Raw genomic sequence first — 26,129 nt, forward strand, 5'->3', positions numbered from 1 at the left:
ATAAAGTAATTTGAGCTTTGACTAATAGCTAGACAAAATGGATTTTTAAGTTCAGTCTTGTAAAACAATAACTTTTAAAATTTCAGAATAAAAGTATATTTTCAGTTTGTCAGTCTGATTTTTAAAAAAGTTAAAAAAAAATATAGTTTTAAAGTACAAGCTATTTGACTTGGCTATTTATAAATAGATAATTTTACATACTTTATTTTAAAAATATTTTATTAAAATGCAAGGGCAAACAAAACTACCAGACCAAAAAATTTATATTTTTTTAACCATCATGACCTCTGTTAATCGTCGGCTGCACTTTGTTTATTTTTATTAGCTCACAGTAACAAAAATACTATAAACAAAATGCAGACACAACTGACACTTCCAATTAACCTCCCAGCAAACTGTGTGTATTTTGTGCAGCAAAATCAACCCTCTCAAAATGTCACTTTGAAGGAGCGAGTAATTAAGATAATCTGCGAACGGAGAGCGGGCTGCTACTATCTTTGTATCGCCGGAATTTTTCGGTATTTTTAGCAGTATTAAGTGTCATTAATGCGTCAATTGAAGGCAAATAACCGGAACGAGATGGGCTTCAACTACCGAGCAGCCGTCGTCTTACAATAACAAGCAACAAATACTGGAGGAAGAAGATAAATTGAAAATCTCGCTAGATTCGATAACTCGTTAATGTGTCGCTCCTTTTTGTTAATTAGCGCTCAAGTGGCAGCAACCAATGTCACTCATCTCAAAATGTTAATTATCGGGAGTTTTGAGGTATTTGCTGTCTTGTTTCTCTTAATCCTGGGAGAGTAGGGTTTTAAACTATTATATAGATTTACACTTGTACGAAAGTTAAAACCACTCAATACAATAACTTTATGACAAGATTAAAAACTAATTAAAAATTTGCCGTAGAGATAGTTATGAAAAAGTCAAAACTAATTAAAAGATTTACAAAAATTTAGGGTAAACCACAGATAGTTGCAAACATTGATTATCTGAAATACTATTTTTTTAAACTTAGCTTTAATTTTTTTTTTCAATATTTTACCAAATATTTAAAACACTTATTTTAAAGTAAAGTAAAAACATTTGAGGTAATTTATACTACTCTCCCTCCTGTATAAGTTATTGATTTAATAAAATATCTTAAATTTAATTAAACTATACTTTTAGAGAAAATTTTTATACCGTCAATTTATTTAATGATGTTTGTAATTTCATATTAAACAATTGATTTTTTTATTTAGTTGTAGCTTTTAACAAAAAACTGTTATCAAAAGATAACATATACTAGTTGTTGTTTGTAAAATTATTTTTAAGCTATAAAACGACTTATTGTAAGTTTATCTAATTAATTGTTTTTCTTACTTTAAGTATTTTAAATAAAGTGTTCGTTAAGAATATTATATTACTTCGTAAGTTTTTTTTAAGTAAAGTATTTTTAGTTTACGCTTCGATTTCATTTTACTGCAAAAATTTAAAAGTTTTTTTTTGTAAATCAATTACTTGTAATTACTCTTGTAAGAACGAAAAACAAATACAGTTTTTTAAGCTTTTTTAATAGGTAATTGTGATTAAGCTACAATTTTATCTTTAATTAAAATAAGGTTAAGCTTCTTTAACTTAAAAAAAAAGAAACTTTTGAGCTATCTTTATGGTATCAATAGTTAGAAGATGTTTAAAAATCATAAATGTCTATTATTTATAGAAATGAATATCGTTATTTTCTAATATTATTAGATATTAATATTTTTTTTACGGTATAAGTTGTTTTAAAAGCTTGTTTAAATTATAATCATTAATACTTATTACTTGCACAACAACCAAATTATTTTTTTTTTTTTTAGTTGTTTTAATTTAACTACTAAATAACATTTTTATTTCATAATCTCTAATTAGCTTGATTAAAGAACAGTTAAAGTGCTTCAAGTAGATTTTGTTTTTATAAGAATAATAAGGTCTTATAATAAACAATTTCAGCTTTAGTTATAAACAAATTTTTGGTAAGTCTCATAACTTTTTTAACTATCAAAAATTTTAGGTAAAAAACAAAGTACAAAATATGTTATGTTTAGAAAAAAAAAATAACTTAATCAATTAAAAATATATCAGCCTTAAATTAAAAACTCTTATCTAGTTTATTTAATATCAAATTCTTAAGTAACAACCGTCGTTGTTTTCATAATAAAATTTTAAAATTATGTTCAACAAAAAATGCTTTAATTGGTTGAACAAACAACACTTATCTATGACCTACACTAAGTGAAGACCATTAACGTTTAATAAATGGGAAGTAATAAAAAGTAAACCTATTCTAGCAAGCTTCAAGTATTTACCTATTAGGCTGTTCGAAAAGTCAAAAGAATTTTTTGTTTATAGGAAAACAGAAAGTTGTCTTTATTGGCGCCTAGGAAGCGATAATTAATCTTGATTATTGGTGACGTCAGGCTTAGCCAAAAAGAAAACGATAAAATCAAAATTAAGAGTTAAAAATATCTAAGAAGGAGTACTGATTGCTATAATTAGAAACTAACTATGACAACAAGTTGTATAACTTCAAGATTAACTTAGATAATAAAAATACTATTTTCTTTCTAATTTTTACATGCTTTATTTAAGTTAAAAATAAGTAGTTGACTAATAACTCTGCAGAGTTTTAGATAAAGTTTTCAAAAATCATTTATTTTTAAGTTTAATGACTAACTTTTATATCAGCTATGGCTGATAAGTTTCATAGTTTATGAAATTTCCTTGTTGCATGATAAACTCTAAAAGATAAGAATGATGTTAAGTTAATTAGTACTTTTTTGGCAAAAGATTATAGTTATACTTTAAAAGTAATTAACTTTTATTACTAAGGTTCAAACTTACACCAGCTTTGTTAAAACCTTCCACACTGAAAGTTCGTTTTTGATGTTAGTATAACAGAATCATACATTTGACTAATTTATTGCTTTAAAAATTCGCATTATTTAACTTTGTTAAAAACAACTTTTAATTTAACTTAAGTATCAACTATTTTCGAGGATTTTTTCGAAAAATAAATGTATTAAACCTTCATAGAACAAAGATAGTATAAATCATACTAACAAGAAATATTTCTAAACATTTGTTTTAAGACACAAACAAATAGTGCATGCAAGTCAATTAACAGCAAGTCATGACTTTACAATAGTCGTTATAAACACACATATGCAAACGCAATAAGTATTTAAAACATACAGAGCGTATATTCAACTTGTATCAAGTTCATTTAATATTCAGATTCGTGCTGTGAAGTCATGCTAACGAAGGGAAAGTTCACTGATTGGAATTTTTGTTGATACACAATTTTGTCACGACTTGAGTCGTTCAAATTGGCTACTTAGAAGCTGTCTGTATATTTGCTACGTATTATGCTGGCTTTAAATGTATTATACAAATTTTCTAAAGTTTTTTTAATTGATACTTGATATAAATAAAGTACAATTTATATATAACTCTTAATTTAGCTGTAAAAACACAGACTTTGGAAAATTGTTTCTAAATTAAAAGTAAAAATCTTATTCTCAAGTTGACTGAAATAGATTAATCATTTCTAATGAATTTAGAATTTAGCAAAAAAAAAATGTTTAAAAGAATTAATAGCTGTACATATTTAAATGTAATCACGTGCTCTTAATGTTATTTTAACTACAATTTTATTAACAAAAGGACATTCACAACACAAAAAGAAATATTGGCAGGTGCATGGAAGTATTCATAATTCCAATACTCATTGTGTTAAGGCTAATGTCAAAATTTATAACATGCGTTTGAAATTTACTCAGATGTTCTATTATGACGTAATTGTGGAATTACGTATAGCTTCTAGTTAGGTTTTTTTTTTTGTTTAATTTAGCTTTCACGAAGATAATGGGATTTGTTTTATTTGACAAATTGTAACCGGATTTGGTTGTGCTAACTTTAAAGTCGAATGGAAAGAAGTATTTTGATTAGTTGACTACTAACTAGCTTGTAAAGTAGTTTTATAAAATTTAGTTTTACTAACTTTTTTTAAAGTATTAGTACCATTTGTTTCCCATAACATATTCAGAACTATAATAGAAGTCAAACATTGTGGTATAACATAAACAAGTTTGTCACACGGCACACTTCAGCAATCTCAACTGTTTACATCTATCTTCTGAATTAAAGCGAAACGAATCTCAATTCAAAAACGTCAATCACTCCAGAGTCCGAGACGTTAATAACATGGTCGTTTTCGTCTCTGTGGTAAATGTGACCCTGCCACTTTTTATTTGCTTACGTTTAATTGCATTGACTTCTCTTCTTCCCGCTGCTCATACGCAATTTTCTACTTCAATTAATTTTTATTAAAATTTTCAATTCAACATAACATCGCTGAAATACGGGTTTGTAATTTGATTTCGCATTTAAAAAGAAAATATCTAAACCGAGTAGATCAATTAATTGAAATTTGTTTGAAACAATTTTAAAATAAAGTACTGTTTATCGTTTAAATTTGTTTAAAAAATCAAACACCTTACATCGCTTCTTGTTGACAATCCCACTTTTTTTTTCTCTCATGCAGAGGCTTAGCGCGTTTTCTAAACACTAATAAGTTAGCGCAGAAAAACAAACTTATTACAAAAACTCTCGGGTTAGAATGTTTGCCCAACGACTAGCTGTCAGGGACGCCAGATGGCAAATAAGCAGTTTGTGTTATTGTTAGTCCACAAAGTTCCGCTTTTAATCCCAGCATTAAAGAATTCAAACGATTTTTGTAGTGCTTTTGCGACACCTCTACTTTTGTCGTTCGCCTTTTTGTTTGCCAGTTTACACAAGATTTGAATAAAGCGATGGGACTTGAATAAACAATGAACGACAAAATGCGTTGTAAGGCGTTTTTAAGACTCTTGTTTTTGTTCCCACGCGTGCAGTGAAGCTGCCGTGAAAAGAAAACAATAAGAAAAATATTTAAATAGTATTGAATAAAGTATCGCAATATTGTTTAAAATATGTTTGAAATTTTTGTGACGTGATTCTTGTTTTGTCGGTTTAAGTTATATAAGCCGTAGTAATTGTTTTTAGTGGTTAGAACTTTTAAAACAAAAATACTCAGAAATGCATGCATACTTTAAATGTAATACTAACTTAATTACTGGCATTAAGTTAAGTAGCACTTTCAAGAACTAATTTTTTATAGTCTTATTTTTATGTTTAATATATAGTCTACTTCACAAAGTAAAATAAAAATAACTTGTGTAATATATTGCTTCTAGCTGTATATGTATTGGGTGGGTGTCACTTTTGCACGAGCGTAACTTTTGCACGAAGGGTCACTTTTGCACGAGAGGACACTTTTGCACGGCTACTCTTTTGCACCAGCGTCACTTTAGCACGAGAGGACACTTTTGCACGGCGTCAATTTTGCACTTAGGGTCACTTTTGCACGGAGGGTCACTTTTGCACGAGGGGACACTTTTGCACGGCTTCACTTTTGCACGAGGAGACACTTTTGCACGGCGACATTTTTTTATGATGATAATTTTTTACGGCAGCATTGTTGCACAACGATACTTTTGCACAACGTCACACTTTTACGATGAAATTTTTGCACAGCTACATTTTGGCACGATGACTTTTTCGCAATGAATATCAATTTTGCATTTTGGTAAAAAGTTTTTTAGCTAGTACCAAATCTGTGACATAAAAAGAAACTGAAAACTAAAACCTAATAAAATGCTTATATTAAACGTAAAAAATGAAAGATTTAAAATCTTAAACAGTAAAAGTTAATTTAGAAACAAACTGACGAAAAGATAAACTAAAATTATTTATAAAAAATTCATACCAGGGACAAAAATGTAATTTATTAAGAAACTAGGATTAAAAAATACTTTTAGTGTAAGTAAATTGTTCTAGTTTATTTTGAACTTTGAAATATTAATCAACAACTATGCCTTTTTGTATATTTTACTATACGGTTCAAGTTTATTGTCCATGTGATACACCTAGGCATCAAAACCTAGACCACTTAAACTGAAAGACACATAAAGATAGCGAAAATTATCACAAATAGTTTATTTATTAAAAAAAAATAAAAACATAATTTGATATCAAATTTATAGGTCAACATAAAAAGCAAAATTTTAACCACAAACTTATACTTATTAACGCTTTGATGTAAAACGATCAAAATCAAATATTTAAATGCACTGACTAGCAACAAAATAAAAATTTAACGCTCCAAGTACATTAACAATAGACTGGCCGTATAAATAATCATTAAATACATTAAAAAATGACTCATTATTAATAGAGTAAAGGTGCTGCTATAAAATTGAACTATAAACTAAACTAAATCTTAAAACTAAATCAATAGTTGATTAAAATTACTTATTAATGTTACTAAAACGAATATAACACAAATATAAAGATAAAACTTTAATCGAATTTCTTTTAATTTTTGCAAGAAAATAGTTCATTTGGAAGTTTGTTCCATATTTGAGTTGACTGATAAAAAAAAGAATTCTTCTAAGCCTCATTATTGAAATATTGCAGCGGTTGAAGACTAGTATGGTATATTTTCTTTGAAGATAAGTTCAAACTTCCAAATGTTAGCTTATCATGATCATGCAACATTATAGTAATAAAATAATCCAAGTTTAAATCATGAAAACATGCGCTACTTTGTTGCTCTTTTTATTCTCACGCTGAATTAAAAAATAAACTTCAAGTAAAATTTAAAATACATTTACACTTCATAAATTAACTAAATATTTTTTATTATTATTTAACATTTGTTTAAAATTTAAATAAATTTAAAGTGTTTGTTTAACAAATATACAATGCTAATTTTAACATCATAAGAATATAAGTTTGAAATAATACTCAAGATTCGTGTTTTAAAGCCTTACTAAATTAAGTTTATCTTTCTGTTTAAAAACTAACAAAATTTAGATTATGTTTATTTAAAATATTCAAAATTGTTTTTATTTAAAATTAGAAAATGTATATTCATCTAGTTTATTTAAATTAAGGTTATAAAAATGAGTTAATGAATTGTGGTACGTTATTATATTGTTCTTCGTAAAATTTAAAATAAAAACTTCTATTTAAGAACTTTATTTAAGCACTGACGAGGTCTTTGACCAAAACTTAGTTTGTAAAATAAATTCTTGAAAGTTTAAACTCACAAAAACTTTACATTAAAATTTTATTAAAAAACTACCACATTTTATTTATTCAAAACAACTGGTTTTTAAGAGCGAATATTATTTAAGTTGACAAAAAAAAACTTTATTATTTGAGAAAATAAAAATTAGAAGCGTGCAAAATTGAAGTTCCGTTTAAAGTTGACTTATTTTTAAAAATTTTCGCAGTTTATAAGTATATCCGTGAAAAAATAACGCTGTGCGAAAGTGGCGCTTTGCAAAAATGTCGCCATGCAAATGTAACGTCGTGCAAAATTTTTGATGTATAAAATGTCGCACAATTTATAAATCGTATAAAAATGCCGTGCAAAAATGACGACCGTGCAAAAGTAACGGCCGTGCAAAAGTGTCTCCTCGTGCAAAAGTGTCCCCTCGTGCAAAAGTGACGCCGTGCAAAAGTGTCCCCTCGTGCTAAAGTGACGCTCGTGCAAAAGTGACCCGTTCCCATATGTATTATATACATAAAATAGTTTGCAACAAGCTAGTTTTATTAAAGTTATTTTTTTATATGGTTGCATGTATATTTTTACATTTAAAATATGAGTAAATTACTTGAAGCAGCATGATATTTTAGCATCGTTTTTAAATATTTATTGTAACTTGTATATATATTTTTCTTTTTTTTGTTAATCATATGTTTAAGTAAAAAATTTTAACAAAGTATTTTTTTAAGTTTTAATTTCTTTTCAACAAACGTTTTATGTTTTAATAGTTGTTCCATTAATTTAGAGCAAATGTACTTTTTGATAGACTGTTTTATTGTGTAGGACAAAAATTCTTTGTTGTAGAAACATTTTGAGATAAACAAGGCTTTTTTGTGTTAATGTATCCAGAATTGATATTTTAGAATTTCTAAAGTTTTAACAATTAAGTAAATTTTAAGCAAAATAATACGAAAGTTGCATACTTTATATATTTACAGTCTGAGTTTATAAACTTTATTTAACTTAAAAATAAATTAAATCGAGTATACGGTTTAGATGAAAGCTTAGAACATATTTCTATGCAAATTAAAGTATTTTTCAAAAACATTAAAAAGATTACGTATAGTTCTGTAATAAATATATAGTTATATGAGAAAAAAACTGTTGAGTCTAAACTGCTTTGGTATTAAAGTTTTGTTTTTTACTATGTTAGAAAGAAAACACAGGTTTTTTTTTATCAAATTTTCACGCACTAGAGCATAAAAAAGAATACATCATATATTTTAAAATATATTGCTACAAGTTGCAATCGTTTATAACAAAAAATAAGTTTTATACCTTATTAAACTATTAGGTAAACACTATTTGAAAACTTATTTAAATAAATTTACAAGAACAAAAATTTAAGATCACTTTGTAATAACAGCGTACTTTTTGTATGTTTAAAGCAAAATCTGTATTATTAAAAACTTGATGAAATTAAACTTATTTACTGAAAACTGTTGTGATGAGATATAAAGTTTAATAGCTTGAGACAAATGTTTTATACTTTTTAAAGTATACATTGTAAAATTACTATTTTAAACAATGAACAAATGCAACTAAGAACTTTTTTGTGAATGTATTAAAATACAAACAATTTTATAATAAATTTTAGTTTTTCTCAATCTTGAAGTATATAAATAAGGTTACGAAATCAACAATATTTAAGTTGTGGTTTCGCGACAGATTTCTTTTAATAAACAAAATTAAGACCAGCGATTCCTAACCTCAGTTTGAACCTGTGATATAATAACTGGTTTGAAGCTAAAGAACTTTTCAAAAGGAAAAACCAAACACTAGACAACTTATTTCAATTTCCCAATAAGCTTGTCAAAACAGAGCACTTAAATCGACGGTTTTAGTTAAAGTTTACAAGTAAAGTCATTTAAGTTCCATAAGAAAATTTTCCTACTATTTTACTTATGTTGTTTATATCTACTTTCTTCAAAACTTTTTAAGATGTTTAGTTAAATAGGCTAAAAAATAGTATGTATTACTGCTTTTAAATTTTAGCTGAACAAATGATTTCTTTAAACTTTATTTTAAAAAAATATTTAGTTTTTATTTTACTTTTTTTGAGTTTTATATCAATGCTCATATTAAACATACAACAAGTTTAAACGAGTTTTATGAGTTTTACAATATAATTAAAAATGTTTGACTACTTGTTTTTTGTGTTGCTTGTTTTATAAGAGTTTAAATTAATAGTCTGTTTGCCGAATATTTACATAAAAAATTAAACTAAAATTTTTATTTGAACTATTGAATTAAAAACCACAAAAGAATATATTTTATAAAAGTTATATAAACCAAAAAAAAAACAAAATAAAATTTTGTGTTATTAGATTTTAGATACAAACTAAAATTATTAAATAATAAACATTTCAAAAGAAGGTTAAATAGAATTTAATGTTTTTGTTGCTAGAGTTTTATAAAACTTATAGTTGAATTATTGACTTTTATAAGTTATTATGTATATTGTAATAAACATTTTTAATATTAAATAAAATAATTTAAGCGCTGGTTTGTATACTACAAAAATGTTTATTAATAAAATGAATATGTTTTAAGTTATAACTGGTCAATAACAAAGCTTTATCACATTTATTTTGAGAGTATTATTTTAGTTTTTACAAGTTAAAATATTTAAGTTAGATTAAGTCTTAAATTAGTAAAAATATGTGGTAATTGGATTTAGTTTCTTGGCTTTTATACTTACTTTTATTTCGTTTAGATTCTAATATCAAGATTACTTAAATCTGTGAATCGATAAACTTTAAACTTAAGACAACATACTAACAAAATCAATTTTGTTTACATATAATTTTGAACGCAATCAGTTTTATAACAAATACTGTCTAAGCATGTTCTTAATCTTTAGTTACCTTAAAAGTTTATCAAGTATCAAAGTACTACTTATTTAAACAAAATTAGTTTTTTTTGACATTGAATACATATCTTTATGAATATAAATTCAAACTAATTATATAGATTTTTTTAAAGTCTTATAGTGTAGTATTGACGTAATCTTGTATCAGCTAATTCTCCTATAAAGAGTCAAAAATGGTCTTCATAAACGATATCGGTTTAAAAAAAAAAATTCAAAGTCTGTAGTTTTACAATTAAGTCTTTGGTTTTTTTATTTTGTTTTTTTTTTTAATATAAAACGTGACAAAAAAAGTAATTTTTCGCCCTGAAATCTTTTTATAGTCAGTTCTTCAACAGAAAATATATAACAAATTGCACGCTATTTACAAACGAAAAATTTTGTGTCAGTTAACTAAAACAAAAACATAAACGAAAGTTTCACTATTATATACTATTTGAAAAATGAAGAACTTAATCTGATAAAAAAACTTAATTGATATATATGTCAAGTGTTTATATTAGTAAATTATTTATTTGATAGAAAAAATACTTGAACCGAAAAATTTAAACAAAAAACGAAATTTAAGAAAATTATTATAAAATAAAAGAAGTTATTTTGTTTAATAAATTAATGTTTTACATACGTTAAGTTTTTATCTTATTAAAAATGTTTTCTTAATTAACATAATTAAAATGATATAACAAAAAATGTCATAATTAAAACTATCTAAAATAAATTAAACTCCAAAATTAATAAGTTGATTGTTACCATGATTACAATATCGACAAAAACAAGAGCTCTTTTTTATAGCCTCGAAATAATACGGTCTGTAGCCCAGACAAGTAACATTTCCTTTCACAAAAGCTGCAGCTGATCTGTTAGAATGTTATACCATATAAAACTGACTAATGAAAACCACAAGTATTTTAAACTAACATATAGTTTTCATTGTAAATAACCTTCTAAGTTTTGTATAGTCAGTATCTAACTAACCCAAAGCACTTTTCCAACACTGTTTCTGGCTGGAGCAGTATTGTTCGATTCATAGCAAACTGTTTTGTCATAGACTGTGAAATGTTTCTTTTTAGTTTTTTTTGTACAATATTTTTAATAAGTTTAAATATATCATTTAAGAAATTTGTTAAAAGATACGTTGTGAAAAGCGTAATGTTTAAATAATATTTAAATAAAAAAAAGCGAAATATTTAAAATCAAATAACCTCTATCTCACAATAAAGTTGTTGCTATATTGAATCTCTCTTGGTTAAGGTCTGTTTAATCTGTTTTCAAGTTTATTTCTTCAGGAAAACATGGATACGCTTTTATTATTAGTAATACAGCCTGTAGTTTCCATCAATAACTTAATTTTAAAATGCTAGTTTAGCAAAACTCTTATAAAGTTAAGTAAATTGCAACGAATTAATATTATTATTGGTGTTTGGTTTTTAGTAATCATGTGAGCTAGTCACAGTAGTACTTTGAGGTTATTTTAATTTCGCTCTCGAAAAAAAAGTACAAAGGGTATAAAAATTTTAGTTGCAAAACTACATAATGGAGAAAAATATATATAAATTTATTCAAATATATATTAAGAAGACCAGCTTCAGTAGCATTTATGTATATTGTTTATTACACAAAAAAAAGATAAAAAAAATTAAAATCAGGTAGACTTTTTTAATCGGGATATTCTTGTCGGTGGGGATAAATAGGACTGTTGCTTTTTTCTTTTGCTGCTGTCATTATATGTATAAGGAACTTTTTTGGTTTGTTCTCCTGGCGACACTGATGACCTGCGAAGCATGTTTAGTTAAATTTTTTGTTCTGTATTCTGTAATATGAATTTTTAGTTTCTTTATAAACACTTCATAAAACAAAATACCTCTCAATACAACCAAGATTTATATAAACTACAAATTGTATTTTAAAGTATATAAAGAGTTTTGACTTTCGATGGAAAAATTAAGAAATAACAGTCATACAATATTATTCATTCAGTTTTTTATGGTTTTTATATTAAAAACCTTCGATACTGGCTGCCGTGGAATTCATTGTAATCTTGGTTTGGCGTTCTAGGCGACGAGGAAAGTCGTGAGTTCGGTGGCCTGAGCGGCTGGTTGCTGTTTAGGGGGATTGCAGAGGAGGACGGGAGCCTCTTGTAGGCTAAAAGAGGTTTTTTGCTGTTTCTGTTGTTCTTGTCATCGGCAGCCACGTTAACCGGTGTGCTGTATTGCCTGATGAGCTGCTGCTTCGGTTTGATCGATTTAGAGGGCGATTCAATTCTTCTGAATAGTTTTTTAGAGTTAGTTTGCTAAGTTTGGTAAAGAATAATTAAAGAATATTTGCATGAGTAATATGTAAAAGATAGATAATTTTTTAAATTAGTATATTTTTAGTATTGTGTTCAATTTTTTTTTACTGAATAACAAATTATTACTTTATCATTCCCCTGGGCGAGAGAGGCTGGGTTACTTTTGTTTTCGATAAAACAGTCGCTTGTTTTTCCTTCTGCATTAAAATCAGCCGCGAAGCGTCAATCGAGTGTTGCCTTTCCACCAAAGGTATCTTTCTGTGATTCATAACAGCTATGTTTTTGTTACCGTTTTGCTTTTGCTGCAGTTTGGCAGGAGACGACAGTTTGGAACACAAGGACTGCTTTTTTAGAACCTTTACTTTGCTGACTTTTGTTGCCAGTTTGCCTGTTAGAATGTCATTTTGTAGAGTTTTTTTAAATGGAATTTAGCTATAATAAAAAAAAATAGTTTACAGCCACATCATTCATCTGTTAAATAGTTAAACATAGTTTTTTAATTAAACTAATTCTCAACGAAATACATTAGTTTTCTACACACTGTTATCTGGAGTTTCTTCATTTATCCGGGCAGAACTCGATAATCCGTTCACGTATTTGTCGTCATATTGCTTCTTCTTGGGCGAAACTGAGTTCTGTGTGAGTGTTCCGTCCTTCTCCATCCGCTCTATCGTGCTGCTCTCACCGAATCCTTCATCACTCAGTGCCTCCACGTCTTGTGTGTCTTTGAAATGATTTTAATTAGTTTTAAAACACTATTACAATTATTCAGCTGACATTTTTAGGGAGGTTACTAAAACCACTGTTTTTAAAACAAACTAGAACAATTGTAATTTAAAAGCATAGCTTGTAATATTAAAAGTTTGATTGATATATACGTTTAAAAAAATTAAAGTGTGTATTTAAGCTTTGATTTAAATTTGAGATTAAACAACTTACCTTCTGCTACGCGATTTTCAACCAAACTTTTGTCCTCCTGGTACATTTTTTCCTGCTGTAATGGCTTACAGCTTGTCAGCTTAACTTTAGAACCCATAGGTGGCTTTGATTTGACATAACCACTAAAAGCAGGAATCTTGTTTGATGTGAATTCTTTAGATGCGTCTTTAGTTTTTTCCTTAGATGCTCTAAGAATAAAATTCGAATTAAGATTAACTTGGCTTTATTAATGTAGGTTTTTGCTTACATTTTTTGCTTTTTAACTGCCATATGTATATATTCAGTTGTAAAAATTGAAGCTAATGTTGGTTGAAATTATTTACATTACATAGTTCTAAAAAAGGTAGAATACATAAAACTGTTAAACTAAAAAAAATATTTAGGAACTTACAGCATATTAGGTTAACTTCTTTCGTTGAAAGTTTACAAAAGTAAAAAAATATATAGTATACAGTTTTAAAAATTTATGATAACAAGTACACATTCAACATGAAACATAATTTGCAATTACTTCAATCGTAAATTTCCGGAAAATAATAAATTTAGTTTCAAAATAAACAATATTCCTAAAACAATTTGCATATCTAAAACAATCAATCATTAAATTATACAAGTGAAACAATTTTATTTTTCCAACTAATTCTAACAACCTTCTAAACTTGGACTTCATTATTCCCACGATGGACTTGGAGCTGGTGCTTCCGCGCAGCGGCGCCAGAGGTTTCGGTTTTATCGAAGGGGAACCACCTTTCAGGTTGGGGCACACCGCCTTGTTGATGGGAATTATGTTGAAGTCGAACGACCCCGACTGGTGGTAGTCGAAGGGGATTTCCCTCTTGTAAAAGTCGCTTTGTGGTTTCAGCGGCGCCCTTTCGCCTGTTAGTAATGAGCAGTAAATAAAATTAACTGCCAAAGTGTCGGGTTTCAGAGCTTTTAAAAAACAGTTAGTGCGGTCAGGCGCTCGTTACACGGCACTTGAAACGCAAGGCGTGCTAAATTAAAGCCATAAAACAATAAGGGTTTGAATTTAATGTTTCTGAAATTTAATATTGTTTGTGTTTACGAGACAGCATTAGTAAAACAAACAAGCGAGTAATTGTAAACAAATTCGCTTTGGTGCCGATAATGAATTTAACGGTCCGACATTGTGATATAATGTGCTTTCAAAGTGTTGCAGGAACTCACAGTTTTCAGCGAGTGTTATCCTGTTTTGCAAATCGTCGTTGTAGTTGTTAAACTTGCTGAACTGCTGCTTGGCCCCTGTTTCAGGGTTGTAGCACGTGACTGTGGACGTTTCTTGCGATGCTTTGTGCATCATAAACTCTGTAAATTAGTATTGTTAGTCCGCAAGTTTTTATACTTTATGCATAATTGATAAGTTACTATTTTTATGTGGTTAAAACGTACCAGAGTAATAAAAAATAAAATCCGCAAACAGTATCATGCGTATGTGATTAAAAAACACTTAAGTATGCAAGTTATATACCAACACAATTTTTATTTGACTTCATAAAACTATTTAAACAAAAATTCTAAGTACATTTTTCTATTTGTGTGCAAAAAACCTAGGAAAGTTTTAAAACCATTTGTCAGCATATTTAAAATGTTTTTGGAATTAATTCAATCCTACCACTATTATATTCCAAATTGTATATGTCAATTTTATAGCACTCAAAATTTTTTTAGAAAGTTTATGAAAACACTCAAATACTATTTTTGAAGTTCATGAATGAAAAGCTTTGAAAGAATGTGAATAAAACTTTATATATAGCTGTGCAGCTTGTACTTTTCTTATTTTTAGTATTTTTGAGTGAAATAATAAACCAATGAATTGTTTGTTGGTTTGTAACAAGACATGCAATTTTGAGGCGTAAAAACAACTTTTTGATAAAATATTTAAAACCACATTTTAAAAAGTGATATAATTATATTTTAATAATAAAAACAAACTTTGCTGGGGACAAACGAAATTGTCTTCACTGCAGTTGTCGTCCTCGACTGCAAATCTATCGAATTCTCGCATCTGTGAAAATTTCACGGTTAGTTTAAGGGTTTTTTGAAAAAAAAAGTTAAATCAGTTTTCTTTTTTTTTTAAACGCCTTTTTATTACGTAAGTATTTTTTTAAATTCTTGGAACTATGTCAATAAGTCTACAAGCTAGAAATAATTTGTATTTCGGATTTTTTATTACAAACCGGTTTAAACTATAAACAAAAAAAATCATAAATAATATTACCAGTTCATTTAATTTAACTAAAAACAGAAAAAAAATTTCTTTTTTTATAAATTTTACTCATAACTTACCATGCAATCTTGTTGCAAAAACATCCCAACTGGCAAAGACTCTGTTTTTTGATTTCCTCCTTGCATCATGTTGTTTTGACACAAATTAATTTCTTCCAGTGTCGCGAAATTTTTGAATGCATCCATGTCACTTGAATGAGAGTAACTTTGGTCTGAAATTTTATATTTATAAATATTTTTGCATACGTTATTCAAATTTATTTTTACAGTAAATAAACGAGCGTTTTTAGTTAATTTAGGGTTAAGCTATACCTGCATAAGTAGTTTAAATAATTCATAACTTAGGTTAAACTACTCATACTTTATAATTTTTTGGTTTTTGTTGTTTAAATACCATAAAAGTTTAACTTGATTACATAAATCAGTCAATCTGATCTGTTTGCTTTGTGTATCGTAAAACAGTGTAAAGTTTTGATGAATGAGAAAATATAAATCTTGAAAAGTTAGCTTCAATGATTCACACCCTTGAAAAGTACTTTGTGTGTAATAAATTAATTTGTGTCACATTTAAAGATTATGTAAGGTGCTATTAGCTGCCTTGTATTATAACATCAAAGGAATACTTTCTATCTGAGTAACATTTAGTTTACATATTTGAGCATTATAAGTTTTGTTCAACTAATGGTTTGAACCATTAAATTAGTTTTATTATAATGTTTACATAATTGTATTGTGTTGTTTTTATTAAGGTTGTTTAACTTTTCATTGAACTTATTCACCATTATAAACGTTGCGTAGTAATTTTAGCCTATTGATTATTGATAGAAACTAACCTAGCAATCTTATCGCTTCTTCTTGATCGTTACATGTCTCATCACTATTCTCCTCAGTATAGTATCTGTTTTTGTAGTACTTTTTAACTTATTTTAGTTCAACTACAGTTAATCTTTTTACTATTCAAAATTATATCAAAATAAAATAATACTGACAAGCTTTTAAATTTTTTCATGAGTTTTTTGTTGGATTTAAAAATTTTTGTTTTAAAGCGGTTATAATCTACTATTTGAGTTATTCAACTTAAAAACAAAACAAAACTTTACTTACACTTCATCATCCTTGTTTTGATGATTTTCGTTTTGTTGGTAACCTTCTCCAACAAAATAATTATTCGCATAGAAAGAATTTCTGTTTGAAACATCATCTCCTTCCACTACAACGTTCACACATCTCTTTTGCGTTTCCGCCTTGACAGGTATCTTACCTCCGTTTGTATACCCTTTATATAAATATACATATACGTAGATTAAACTTTTAAGTATCATCTATCATTATACTACTTAAAATGACTTATTAGACTTTAGTTTTCGGCATTAACGGAAAATTATTCCCTACTAATATTCAAAAAGATTTGTAAATAACAAAAAAAAATTATACAAACAGATTTACAAAATTAAAACAAAACAATTTAGTTTCAGGCAGAAAAATGATACCACCAAACACGAATCGTGATTAAGGGATTAAGATCTGGTAAACAAAGATAAACAACTGTAATACTAAGTAAAAGACAGTTGGTTTACTTATAAAAACTGTCACACGCTTTTTTAAGTGTTTGCAAATAATCATTAGGCTTTAATGACGTTATCTAGTAAAAATTTTGACTAAAATCACATTATCTTAACTAATCGTTTACTTAAAAATAACAGCGTCACGAAATCGTAGGAACATGGCTTTTACTTATTTGTAAGTTATCTGAACTTAGCGGATACTTTTAAAACTGAAATACATTTAAAAAAACAGTTAATAAAAAAGTAGTACTTTAAGTAAATTTTTAACCAGTAGTTTTAAAAAATGAAGCTTTAATTTCCTCTTTTCCGATCTTTTAAACAAATTTACATTCAAGTTTCTAGAAACAGTTTGATTACTCACTAACTGATGAATACTTAGTAAAGCCTGATTTGTTTTAGTTTTAGTAATATTTGCTTATTCAAAAATGTTTATAATCACTTGTAACGTTGTCGATTTCCGTCGATGACCAGCCTCGATTTTTGAACTTCGAGTTTTGCTGGCTTTTGATTGGACGTTCTTCTGTTTCGTGAAAAACGTCTTCACTTTCCGATTCGCTCTCCACCTGCTTCTTGATGTTTGTCTCCACATCTTCATACACCTTCACTCCCATCTTCGGTTTCATCTCGTCGGTTCTCTGCGGTTCGCAGTTCATTTTCTCGCTACAGTCGGAATATTTAAGGTGTTCCGCGGTTTTGTCTTCAGAGGGTTTAACTTCAGTTTTATTAATTTTTTCTGCCGGTTTAGTTGAAAGTAGGAGGGAAAGGAATGGAGCCAGTTTCGTGAAAAGCTGCTCGATAAGTTTGTCTGGCATACCTTCAATAAATTTTAAAAATATTTTTTGTGTTTCCGTTTTTATCTAGTTTTGTATTTATTATTATGTTATTTTTTTTTCAAAGCTATTTCGTTTATTTTTATTTGTAGTTTGGTTTTTCAAGTAGTTAACAACTTTTTTAAAAGCATAAACATGTATATTTTATCGAAAACATTTAGTTTAATGTTTTATTGGTATAAGGTATATATAAAAAAAAAGAATTTCGAAATATGTTTAAAGTAGTTATAATGTTTACGTAATACTTTACTAGTTACTGAAAAGTCATTTACGAAAAAAATATCAAACTTTAACTACCGGAGTAATTTAACAGTTAAATGTCAAAATGGCATAAAATGTTTAGTTATACAGTTACCTTGCTCTTTTATTACAAACGCCTTTTTATTTTTTGCCTTAAGATAGAAATAAGGCGAAGAAAATGACATAACGAGTGAGGAATTCCACACCAACAGGAGAAATTGATTGTCTAAATTGTAAAATTACCTGAAGTGCAAGGTAAAGTTGTTTATTCGTTACGTGCGATTTTTTAGTAGCTGAAACTGAAATAGTAGAAGAGAAATTTTTGGGATTTGTTTCATGCGTGTTTTTCTTGCGAGTTGATCAAAAACGAGGCTGTTTGCCAGCAAAAATTTTTTTAACCTTGTCGGCACGTCTTTTGATTCTTATACAGCAGCTTGCTTTGTTTGAACAAAACAGAAAAAATCCTGTATCACGCTTTTATATACATATATATATATATTGCTTTTCTGAAGCTTTCATGGCGCAGAAATTTGCGAACTGGTTGGCCTATACATTTTAGATAAATTGAAGAAGGAAAAGATCTTTAGAGATGGTAATTTTGGTATATACCGTGACGATGGTTTAGCAGTGGTGGACATCCTACCGGGACCAGATATGGAGAGAAAAGTCAAACATCTAAGAAAAGTCTTTAAAAACATTGGTTTTGATGTCACCATCGAAGCCAATCTGTTTGTAACAGACTTCTTAGATGTAACATTAGATCTTCAAAATGAAAGCCATAAGCCGTACAGAAAACCAAATGCGCATACGGTTTATGTGAATAGCAAGTCAAACCATCCAGAGCATGTGTTAAAACACATACCGGTTGCAGTGAACAACCGCCTCCAGAAGATTTCTAGCAGTCAAAGCATTTTTAAGGAAACAACCCAACAATACCAGGAAGCTATAAGAGAAAGTGGATACGATCACGAGTTAGCCTATAGCCACAAAAACGAGAAGGGTAACAACAAGAAAAGAAGGAGAAGAAATATTTTTTATTTCAACGCTCCATTCTGCAAAAGTGTGGCAACACGGGTTGGGAAGCGCTTCCTAGAGATTGTGGACAAGAACTTTACTGAAAACCATCAATATTGTAAAGTTTTTAACAGGAAGACACTAAAAGTGTCCTACTCCTGCATGCCAAACATGAAACAACTTATAATGGCACACAATCAAAAGATGTTAGACACGCAGTACAAAGAGAGGCGAATGTGTGACTGCAAAAAACAAGAATGCCCGGTAAATGGAAGTTGCCTGATGGAAAATGTTATATATAAAGCGACAGTCATAACTGATAACCAGACCAAGTTTTATGTAGGCTCGACGGGACTATCGTTCAAGAATCGCTACACAAAACACAAGTACAGCTTCAAACACGAAAAACATAAAAATACGACAACTTTATCGCAGTACATTTGGAAATTAAAAAATGACGAAGTTAATTTTAAAATTCAGTGGGAAATATTAACAAGAACGAAAAATAAATACAGTTTAAAAAACGGATGTAAATTGTGCAATGCGGAAAAAATCGAAATTTTAAAAGTTAAGAAATCTGAATCTTTAAACAAAAGAAACGAATTACAAACTGGATGCATACATTATAGAAAGCAATTTATCTAAAAACTCTGTTAATAATTTTGTCTAAAATCAACTATCTATTATTACGTAATACCTAATTTTGTATATTTTTATTGCTGTACTTACAAGTTTGCTTTTCATTGAATAAAACTTGGCTGAGGACGCGTATTAAACGCAGAAACAGCTGTACCAAGCAAAAGTTTATTTTGTGTATGTTATTTCTATATATATATATATATACTTTAATCTTTTTGTTCGGTTTCGACATTCGGAATTTTATTTTCGAATATAATAACCTGTTTGTTTAGCCAGTTGTTTCCAGTTCGCCGAAGTTTCACTTCTTTTAACTTCCTTGTTTTCTTGTATCAGCACACTCGAAGATTTTATTCTTTCTTTTTTAGTAAAAAATTTGTTTAAGATTAAGTGGATAAATGTTTAATGAGACAGCTTTTAGGTTATCTTTAATTCTTACTTTTATTTTATATATACGTATAGTTATATTAAAGACAAAAAAAATTTTTGATCCATATTTCTAAAAAAATAATTAAATTTTATTTATTTTTTACTTGACTAAGTTTAGCAACTAAATTTAATAAATTTATTTTTTGATATTAATACTCACATTATGTTGTTTTACAACTTATTTAAATAGGTACAATAATTAATAAGTATAATATGATGTATGCAAATTTCTTACTTTTTGTGTTTAGCTTGTTTTTGTTGGTAAGTTCTTCCACTTGGTTTCTCAACATGTCACATTCATCAAATAGTTCATCCCTTTCATTTTCAACAAGCATCTTTTCTGTTACCACCTAATTTACACTGGAATTTATATTCAAAATACTCATTTAATTTACAATTAAAAAGTATTCAGTACTACAAAAAAGATGTTTATAAATACAAACGTATACATGTTTAAAAAATACTTTCTAAAGCATTTAAAGTATTCGAAAATTGTACATTGAAATGAGTTTAATCGCCCTAATGTCAAGTTAATGTTAAAATTACGTTTCTACTTGATTAATTTATTTCATAGTCTTAGTAATACAACCCGTTTTACTGCATTAAAAAAAAATATTCAAGTTGTTTTGATGATGTTTAAGTCGCTTTTCGATCAATTCAGTTTTTTTTACTATATTAAGTATAAAACATAAAAATTTGCTTTGAAAAAATTTAAACACTTTAGTCTTGTTTCTTGTTGTGTGGAAGTTGTTTAACATATTTAAAAAAAAAACTAAAAATGTTTTAAACATATTAATATTACTTACTTTTTCATTTTTACTCTTCAGGTTCTCAACAAGCTTAACCAGATTTTTGTTTTCATCTTCAACTCGCTGAATCTTTTCAACTAAACGAGCGTAACTGGAGTGTACCATGTCCGCATTCTGATAAAAACAACAATTCAGTAAAAACTACTTTTGATAAAACATTGTTTAGTCTATTTTTATTCTATACAGACAAGATTTAAATTTTTTATAAAAGATTAAAAAATTGTTAGTGTTTTACATATTTTAGCTTTATAATGACTTCTTATGACGGTAAAATTAAGTTTTTGGCTTTTAGCTAACTCAGTTTGATTAATTTATATCAGATTATCTAATTAAATTGTTTACATGTTTGAATAAAACGTTGTTATTGTTTCAATAATTTACAATTAAACTTTTTTTTGTTTGTAATTTTTTGTCAGCTGTAAAATGCTACAAGTTGAAATTTGCTATTTAAATTTTAACAACTTTTATCTTTTCCAATAAGTATGACTTTGAAAAATTTATTAAAATGAAACTCAAAATGCATTTTAAAATTGCCACAGACGTTCTTAATTATATATAACCTGAGCTAATCACGACTTAAAAAATAAAATGTTTTTTACTTAATGTTCACACGTCACATATAACTACCGTCACACAAGAATCAAAACAACAGACTTAAAATAACGAATTACAAGCATATAATAAGCGGGAAGATTACTATTCTTCTCAAAATTGCAGTGCAACTTGACACTGGCAATTATACCTTAAAGATTCTTATTGCCACCCACAAAATGAACAAAAACTCACGCTCCTTGAAGTTCTCGAGGAAGTAGATTCGCTATAACGTGAATTGATGCCATACCGACTCTGCGATGATTTCGAAGTCATAACAGACTAATTGCTTGTTTGCTTTGTTTTGTTGTTTTATTGTTAACACCTGCGAAAAGAAGAAATGAAGTTGCTTAAGTCACCAGATTAATTATTCAATATTTGCGTCACTCTTGTAATGCTTGTGTGTGTATGGTTAAACCTTTTTATTTGTAAATAATGATTTTACCTGTCTTTTGTAATGACGCTGTACCAAGTAAAAACAAGCTTTTACATAAGTTTGATTTATTTTATTGTTTGTGTTAAGATAAACAGCACAATGCATTTTTAATTTTTAAATAGTTTTTTTTTTTACTTATTCGAATTCTAGTACAAAAATCATCTTTAAAGCAAGTATTTCAGTTGTTGCGGAAATACAAAAACCAAAAAAAATATTCAACTCTTATCGTCCAATACACAAAAAAACCTAAAAATTAAATTTTCTCTATTACTAACACTTCTAAAAACTATTAAAATAAGTCACTAAATACTTTTTAAACTTGAAACTTTTCACTTTAAAGAGCTTACTTCAATTAAACTTGAAACATTTTTGGTTAATTGTTTTAAACTAAACAATAAATTTTGTAGCAATTGTTTTCAATTATCCAGTTTTGTAACTTGTGTTTATTACCAAACAATATTAAGATTCAATTATTTTCTCTAAATTAACTTACTGTTGAAACACTTTAAAATTTAATATTATATTAGACCTAATTTAGTTTTCTATTATAGTTTTTAGATTTAACTATAGTTTATGATAAATATTCAAATTTGTTCTTATTTATTATCTATAGACTATCACAAGCAGTAAAGATTATTTGCTTTAGAAACTAATTTGCGAAATTTACAAAGCCTTTCCAAACTATTAAGTTATATACCTGATATAGTCAATTTTTAATAAAAATGTATTGAAAACTACTCTAACTTTTTTTTCAATTATAAACTCATACAGTCAAAGTTTTAAAAAGTTTTCTAACTATTATTATTTAAAATAAACTTTAATATTTGTTATGTATTTTCAAACAAAGTACTTTTAAGCTTTCTAATACAAAACTTACACAATACTACGCTAAGATGTTTGTTTCTATATCTAAGCTTTTTTAACAACTAATAATTATATTGGTTCTCATTTAAACAAAAGTTCAAATTTCAACTGTTTAAAATCTACCAAACTGTTTTCAGTGAGAATCCCAAAAAATATTTTTATTTCAATAACGTATATCTGTTACTAGTTTTTTCTTAACCTCAAATCAGAAAACTTATACTATATTTGATAGACTTGAAAGTTCTAAAACACACATTCTTTAACTTACTTCAAAGCCCTCTGTATGGTGAATTTTAAATATTTTTAATTAAATGCAATAAAATTTCTTATCCAAAACTTCAGTTGAATCCTTTTGATACTTGCTAAACTAAAATACCAGTAAGTTATACCAACTGTATCACTTGTGTTAATAAAAGACTCAACAGTGCACCGATTTTCTTATGAATTATTCAAAACCCGTTTCAGCGGCCAAGCATCGGAAAAAGTAGCATCGTCCAGCTGCCGTTGTGACGTCATAATGCCTCCAGTTTTGTCGTCGGTGACAGGTGGGGGCCGGGCGAGTCAACAATTGAGTAGCAATACGATTGTGACACCACAGTGAGCCGTTGACTGACATTATCGCTTATTTCCTTGGAACTTGTTGCTACTAGAAGTTTTTTTTTACCGCGTTGTTCAGTAATTTTCAACTAGTTGTAAAATACAGTCTATTTCTTCTTTCCAAACTTGTTTTAAACTATTTTTTTTGTTTCATTGTAGTATATTCAAATATACTGTTTCTAAATTAAAACTTGATTTTTTACAAAAGATTAACTTCTTTTACACTTTTTTTACAAAATTATATATATTTTTTATTTCTAACAAACAATTTAAAACATTTAAAAATTGAACTTGTATAAAAAATTTTAAATAAACTACATAAAAAACTTATCAATGATGCAAATAAAAATATTTAGATTGTATTTGTAGTAGAGCAACAATTTTGTAGTAGCTTGTAACAGTTGTCCAAAAATATGATTGATGTGTTTTAAAAACTAGTTCTGTACTTAAATTAGTTTTTCTTTGATCTTTTGTTCACGGCAATATTTGCTTAGCTTATTTAGAGTAAATATAAAAACTAACAATTTTTATAAAAAATTCTAAAGTAATTCAATAAGTTTAAAATAAAAAGTAAAAGTAAATACAGAATAAATAAATACATAAAAATTGAAATAATAGTTATGGTTTTTATTAATTCATATGCAGCTGTAAAAACTTATACATAATAGATTTTTTCTCTCAAAACAAAGCTTGATATTTTGTCATGATAAACCAAACCACTGCATTGCAGAAGTCATGATGTTAATTACGCATTTTTTATCAAAAAGTTTTTCATACATATTTCAGTAGATTTTACACTGAAAAATACTTCATAAGCCGTCTTATGAATACTTAAAAGTGAATTACTTGAACTTAGACTATAAATGTATACTTTCGTGCGTAAAACGACCAAAATATTTGTATACATTATTTTATAGCTATATTTTTTAACTCATGTGACTTTTATATGGTATTTTTTATAGCTTGTCAACAATTGATTCAGCCATTCTTAAATACACCTAAGGCTATAAAACAGCACTAGATTTTTGTTAATAATATACAAATAAATTGGAAAATAATCATTAAAAATCAACAATTTGAAATTATGCTTTATATAAGTATGTGTTGTTTCAATTCATTAAGAAAAATTAAACGTATTGAAAAGTTATTTTAAATTGTGCGTTATTTTTTAAAGTATTGATTTTCAGATGCTGTCTAAATATCATAGAAATGTTTACTTATGTCAACAAAACAACTCTCTTAACTAATAAGAAACAAAGTAATTTTTCAAAATCCTTTTCTTTTATTTATAAATTATTAATTTAATATACAGACATCAAAAAATAGTAGAAATTACAAATTAACAAAAACATACTAAAAAAAATTAGTAAACTACGTTACTTATAATAACGTATGTTTAAACTATTACTTTAATTCTTTGGTCATACCTAGATAGTTTGATTGAATAGTTTAATAGAATACACTCACTAATACTAAATCTGCACTAAATAAGTATTCAAGAGATTGGAAAATAAACTAAAAAACACAGTTTTGGTTAAAATATCTTTTCTCTTTTGCCATTTAAAGTTTTTGGTTGGTTTGCGTAAAATATTAAAAACAGAACTACTTCCGAAACCAATGATATTACGACCTGCTTCATTTACAAAAATGAGCAGTTTTGAACTTCAACGCTTCAAAAAGCATCCGGTGCTGTGAAATTACTGTGCAGTTTTTACTGCTCTTCGCTCGTTTAACTACTCATTTTAACTGCTGACTCGACACTTTCATAACCGCCGTGCGAAAGTTCATGCTGCCGATTTAGTTTCACTGTGAGACTCGAGTCCGGCAAAAGCAGTTAAGCAGGTAAACAAGAAAGTAACTGCTCAGTGCCAGTTGAGTTGTTTCACCAACACACTGTTTGCCTATCTCACAAACAGGTTTCGCTGCAAGCCGGTTATCAGCTGATTAATTTGCGAGGAAGTACCAATTCTCAATTAACTTCGAGATCTGGGTTAAAGTTCGAGCATCGAAAGTCATGAAGCGTTGTTTGTGTTGAACTAGAAAAAAGCGTTGTACGTTTCAGATAGAAAAGTGTTACAACACTTTAAAATTTATAATTTCTCTTTCAAACAATATTTTGCTTTTTCAAGCTTAAGATTTTTTCTTCGAAGTTTGTTTTTGTTAAATTTGTTTTAAAATATATATTCATCAATGTTTAAATTAGAAAATCGTTTTTTTAAATTTGTTTTAATACCTTTTAACATTTTTTTACAGTTTATTCTTATGAACACAACAAAATTTTATGAATTATAAAGTAACTGAAATGTTTTATAGTAAAAACATACTATACTAAAGTTTTTTCCTAAATATTATAACTAATTTAAGATAATGACAAAAATCTTTATATAAAACTTTTTATTATGTTTAAGAAAATCTGTTAAAAAAAAACAAAGCTTTAGATACTTACTTATCAAGATAACTAATTTATTGCATATTAAATTATTTAGATAGTTTTGTTTCAAATTTTGTTACCGCTGTTTTAGTAATCAGATAAAAATTATTAAGTTTAAGTTATAAATAGAAAAATTAATTAGTTTTTTTTTTGAATAAACTTAAG

The 26,129-nt window shown here is 27.4% G+C and overlaps 2 protein-coding genes across 2 annotated transcripts; both read right to left on the minus strand.

Annotated features, from left to right (window-relative positions):
- Nucleotides 1-11,691: 11,691 nt before the first annotated feature.
- On the minus strand, nucleotides 11,692-17,899 carry LOC145844787 (uncharacterized). The gene is made up of 12 exons (XM_082952210.1): nucleotides 17,527-17,899; nucleotides 16,627-16,798; nucleotides 16,356-16,420; nucleotides 15,583-15,734; nucleotides 15,229-15,301; nucleotides 14,464-14,601; nucleotides 13,929-14,154; nucleotides 13,279-13,466; nucleotides 12,881-13,063; nucleotides 12,466-12,727; nucleotides 12,053-12,313; nucleotides 11,692-11,821 (listed from the first exon to the last, which is right to left on the minus strand). Exons 1-12 carry the CDS (start codon nucleotides 17,897-17,899, stop codon nucleotides 11,692-11,694), a joined length of 2,223 nt encoding a protein of 740 aa, XP_082808336.1.
- Nucleotides 17,900-20,050: 2,151 nt separating this feature from the next.
- Nucleotides 20,051-21,963, minus strand: LOC145844788 (uncharacterized). The gene is made up of 4 exons (XM_082952211.1): nucleotides 21,832-21,963; nucleotides 21,043-21,159; nucleotides 20,472-20,586; nucleotides 20,051-20,166 (listed from the first exon to the last, which is right to left on the minus strand). The coding sequence occupies exons 1-4, from the start codon at nucleotides 21,910-21,912 to the stop codon at nucleotides 20,051-20,053; spliced, it is 429 nt and encodes a 142-aa protein (XP_082808337.1). The 5' UTR covers nucleotides 21,913-21,963.
- Nucleotides 21,964-26,129: the final 4,166 nt, after the last annotated feature.

The sequence above is a fragment of the Thalia democratica genome, chromosome 9, assembly GCF_965202585.1.
Source record: "Thalia democratica chromosome 9, ktThaDemo2.hap1.1, whole genome shotgun sequence".
NCBI lineage: Eukaryota > Metazoa > Chordata > Thaliacea > Salpida > Salpidae > Thalia > Thalia democratica.

Excerpts from the sequence above, each read along its gene's own strand:
- LOC145844787 (XM_082952210.1), bottom strand. The coding sequence starts at position 17,899 with ATGCCAGACAAACTTATCGAGCAGCTTTTCACGAAACTGGCTCCATTC. Across the intron at positions 13,064-13,278 it reads TGAAAATCGCGTAGCAGAAG|ACACACAAGACGTGGAGGCA; the intron begins GTAAGTTGTTTA and ends ATCATTTCAAAG. Across the intron at positions 11,822-12,052 it reads CACGGCAGCCAGTATCGAAG|GTCATCAGTGTCGCCAGGAG; the intron begins GTTTTTAATATA and ends CATGCTTCGCAG.
- LOC145844788 (XM_082952211.1), bottom strand. The coding sequence starts at position 21,912 with ATGACTTCGAAATCATCGCAGAGTCGGTATGGCATCAATTCACGTTAT. Across the intron at positions 21,160-21,831 it reads CCTCGAGAACTTCAAGGAGC|AATGCGGACATGGTACACTC; the intron begins GTGAGTTTTTGT and ends TGTTTTTATCAG. Across the intron at positions 20,587-21,042 it reads TGAAGAGTAAAAATGAAAAA|GTGGTAACAGAAAAGATGCT; the intron begins GTAAGTAATATT and ends AGTGTAAATTAG.